We start from the raw sequence: 3,923 nt of genomic DNA on the forward strand, positions 1-3,923 counted from the left end.
ATCTGAAGTGCAATTAAGCATCTTTTGTCATCACATGCTCTTCCTTCTGATTATTTCATTCATTCCTAAAGATCATATTATTTTCCAACTTTCCCCTTCTTTAATGGGCTCCTCCAGACAATTCATTGGAAACCTCCTCACTCAGGTTTGCCCCTGTATATTAGGTACATCTGTCCATATTTATATTTTTCTCCAGTTGTATAAGTGAATGTGATCCAAATAGGGTTAATGAGAGAATAGAGTTAACATTTGAAAAAATTTACAAAGTGGTCAGTCCATGATAAGGAAGCAATAAAATTGTTATTACTCCTTAACAACATGATTACAATTATCCAGATTAAGATCAGGATTTTCTGAAATCTACCATTTTCCTTCCTTGTAATTCTAGTTTTCTCAAAGCACTGTTTACATTGCCTGAGTGGATTTATGAACTAGACAGAGGCTCAGCAAGGCTGATCTCCAAGATTCTGCCAGAGAGGGTTAGCCTTCTAGCAACTGGGGTCCTTATTTCTAAGCTTTCTTACACTATCTCTCTTTTTTTTTTTTTAGCGCCCCCCCCCCAGGTATATGTGAGTTCCCAGGCTAGGGGTTATATTGGGGCTACAGCGTCTGGCCTACACTATAGCCACTGCAACATGGGATCCGAGCCGCACCTGCCACCCAAGCCACAGCTTGCAGCAACGTCCAGTCCTTAACCCACTGAGCAAGACCTGGGCTCGAACCTGCATCCTCATGGATATGAATCAGGTCCGCTAACCACTGACCCACAATGGGAACGCCTAAATCTTCTAACAATCTAGTCAAGTTGAGGTTCTGTGAAAGGGGTTTCAGTAACCTGAGTTGAGTACAAATTATTTTAGACTGTCACTGAGTCTAGAAAAATTATCAAACATAGTAATTCTCTCAATTAAAAACAAGCAAATAATTTTGAAAATAGAGTTTGCTCCAATTAAAGTCAGGAAGGAAAAACTAAATTATGCTTTTAGTATACAGAAAGTAAATTTTAAATAGTTTTTAATAAAATACTGTCATTTTCTTTGTTTAATGTTTATTATTTTCAAAAAAACTATTTTCATTTTTTAAAAAATTACTTTGGGACATGCTCTTGGCAATTGCAAGTTCCCAGCCAGGGATCCAACCTGTGCCACAGCAGCCACTCTGAATCCCAGCAGTAACAAGGCTGAATATTTAACTACTAGGGCACCAGGGAACTTGCCATAAAACTATTTGAAAAATAGACAACATTAAAAAATGTTTACTGTAAAATAAAGATAAATTAAATTAAATATTAATTTTAATATATAAAAAATAAAATGTTTTGGATTTTAAGCATTCCTCCTTTTCAGTTCTTCAGTATTTTCTCCACCGCTTTAACCACTTCAACCCTGTATCTTTGAAAGATAACAGGAAAGTCACAGAGCATCTAGGGGCACAGCTTGCTTGCCCTTGCCCTGGGCAGTGGCGGAGCTCCAACTCACCCCCAGGGCTTTCCCATCACCGCCCAGTCCCCCCATCACCGCTGAGTCCGATGTTCTCTTAAGCTGTTTGCATAGCACCGGAAAGGAGTCCTAATCTCTAAAATTGCCTACATTTTATTCTGATTATGAGCCTCAGATCCCTCAAAAGATGGATTCTTTCCTAAAAAGGCCCTGCTAAAATTTCTGGGCAAAAACAACGCACAAAACTCAGGGGGAACTCCAGAAAATCCAAGCTTCTGTTCTCCCTACCGGAGAAAAAAATTCGCTGGCAGGACCGCGACAAGGCTCCCTCCTTAGCACTCAGCACCACGAAAACGAAGGTTTTTTTTCTCACTATTAAATCACCACAAAATTGCTCAGTGACTTGGGGACTCTTCTCTCCCGCTGCCAGGGACACTGAAAACAAAAACTGGCAAGTCAGCGTTTCCCTAATACCATAAAAAGACATCCTACACCCTCTGGCGGCCGCCCAGAGAAACACTTTGCCTGGGGTTCCAGAGAAGGAACATTTGTGCTAACTGTGGAGCATTGCCTGCTTGCTCCCCGGCGGCCTTTTGAAGAATCACTGAAATTCTCAATGGCCCAGATCTACTTGCTAGTGGCAGGAGTGATGCTCTGCTCCACTCCTGCTTGCTCTCTTGGCCAGAACTTGTCTGGGACCCCTAGCCAAGAAAATAGGGAAATCTCCACATATTTGTGGTGGATGAAAAGGATCCCCTCTCAGTTGTGTCTAAAGGAAAGAACTGATTTCAAATTTCCCTGGAAACGAGACAATAACACCCCAATCCAGATGACTCAAGGCACCCGTTACCACCATCTGGTACTCCAGCAGATCAGCAACCTCTTCAACACAGAGGAGAGCCGAGCTGCGTGGAACAACACCCTCCTTGATCAACTGCTCTCTAGGCTTGATCACAGCCTGGAACAACTGTGGAAGCAAATGGACAAAGACAATCTGGCTTGTCCCTGCTGGGAAACTGCTGTCCGGAAATATTTCCAAGGCATCCATCGCTATCTGAAAGGAAAGGAATATAGCCTCTGTGCCTGGGAGGTTGTCAGGGTCAAAATTGGAGAGTGTCTCTCCCTCATGTAACAATCCTCAAAGAGATGTCAAAAGAGAAAAAAGTCACACTGTGACACTCCCTAATGAGTCATACGATTGCTTGTTTTAGCCTCCAAGCAACCCCGACTCATATTTCCACAAATGCTGACAACTATCTCACCCGAAAATCATGAATTAACAAACATACATTTAAAGAGACGAATATGATCTGTTTCCCTAGATAACTATTTTATTTAATCTTAAATCTGATTAGCATATGGGGGCATTTGCTGTTCCTATGTGTGATGTTTATTTTAATGGAAAGGTTATTAGAATAGTCTGTTGTTAAAGACATTTGTTAGTTAACTTAATGCTACCTTCCTCAACAGGTAACAGAAAACTGTCAGGATTCTGATCATAACACATATCTTTATCTTTCCTTTGCATCAGAGCACAATGCTGGCATTACTGATCAGATGACTTTTCTAGTTGGCTCTTTTCCAAACAGTGATTCAGTGACATAGGTACCCTCCGTTGCGTGGCTTTGGCATATTCAGCATACGACTCAAATTTGTCTGTAGTAGTTCAGTCTATTCCAGTCTGTGGTAAATGGTAAAAGTATGGTGGATCACATGGGATGTTTCCAAGGGACAAGCAGTACAGGGCAATATCACTTCTACTCACATTAGCTGGTCTGAATTGATGCTCATGGGAATCCAAGTGCAAAGAAGTTGGGAAATTATTTAGTGACAAACTTGTGAAGAGGACACAAGTTCAGTGACTAAGACCAACTTTCACTTTTATACTATTTGCACTAATGACATTCTAGGTTGGAATTTAAAAAAACCTAACCGATGTTCTTGCTTGCACACACTTTTTCAAAAAATCAATCTAAACCAAAGTCTGATTCAATGGTTTCAGCTTAGGGGAGATAAAAGTAATTCAGAGTTAACAGCATCATTGACTCTTTGAAAGAAGCATTCAAGTTGATTTCCAAAGGCATAGGCCAATGAGGAAAATACCCACACATGTGCAGACACTAAAAATTGTTTCCTTCTCACCTGAGGGAGACAAGAAAAGTATGATCAGGCAGCTCCTTGCAAGTACTTGAGGATCATTGAACTAAACGTGAGAGTGAGACTTCCATTTATGGCCAATCCTGATTCTCGCCCAATATTCACACTTGAAAATACTCCTGCAAATAATCTTCAAAAAAAAAAAACCCTTGCAAATATTACATTATAACTTCCCTAGTAGAAGTAGGAAGAATTTCTAAAGTATCTTTGACTTATTGTCCTCTTATACCATTTCTACTAATGTATGTTGATATTATTTCTTCTCCTATTATTACCTTGATTGTTCCCTTCATGAATATTTATTGAGTTCTTGAAATGATAGGGACT

General features: G+C 40.2%; 1 protein-coding gene across 1 annotated transcript; it reads left to right on the forward strand.

The window, feature by feature from the left end:
- The first annotated feature begins 2,055 nt into the window (after positions 1-2,055).
- LOC125121258 (interferon omega-1-like) lies at positions 2,056-2,571 on the forward strand. Its single transcript, XM_047769531.1, has one exon. It carries the CDS (start codon positions 2,056-2,058, stop codon positions 2,569-2,571), a length of 516 nt encoding a protein of 171 aa, XP_047625487.1.
- Positions 2,572-3,923: the final 1,352 nt, after the last annotated feature.

The sequence above is a fragment of the Phacochoerus africanus genome, chromosome 2, assembly GCF_016906955.1.
Source record: "Phacochoerus africanus isolate WHEZ1 chromosome 2, ROS_Pafr_v1, whole genome shotgun sequence".
Taxonomy (NCBI): Eukaryota; Metazoa; Chordata; class Mammalia; order Artiodactyla; family Suidae; genus Phacochoerus; species Phacochoerus africanus.

Coding starts and splice junctions, on each gene's coding strand:
- LOC125121258 (XM_047769531.1), top strand. CDS start 2,056: ATGGCCCAGATCTACTTGCTAGTGGCAGGAGTGATGCTCTGCTCCACT.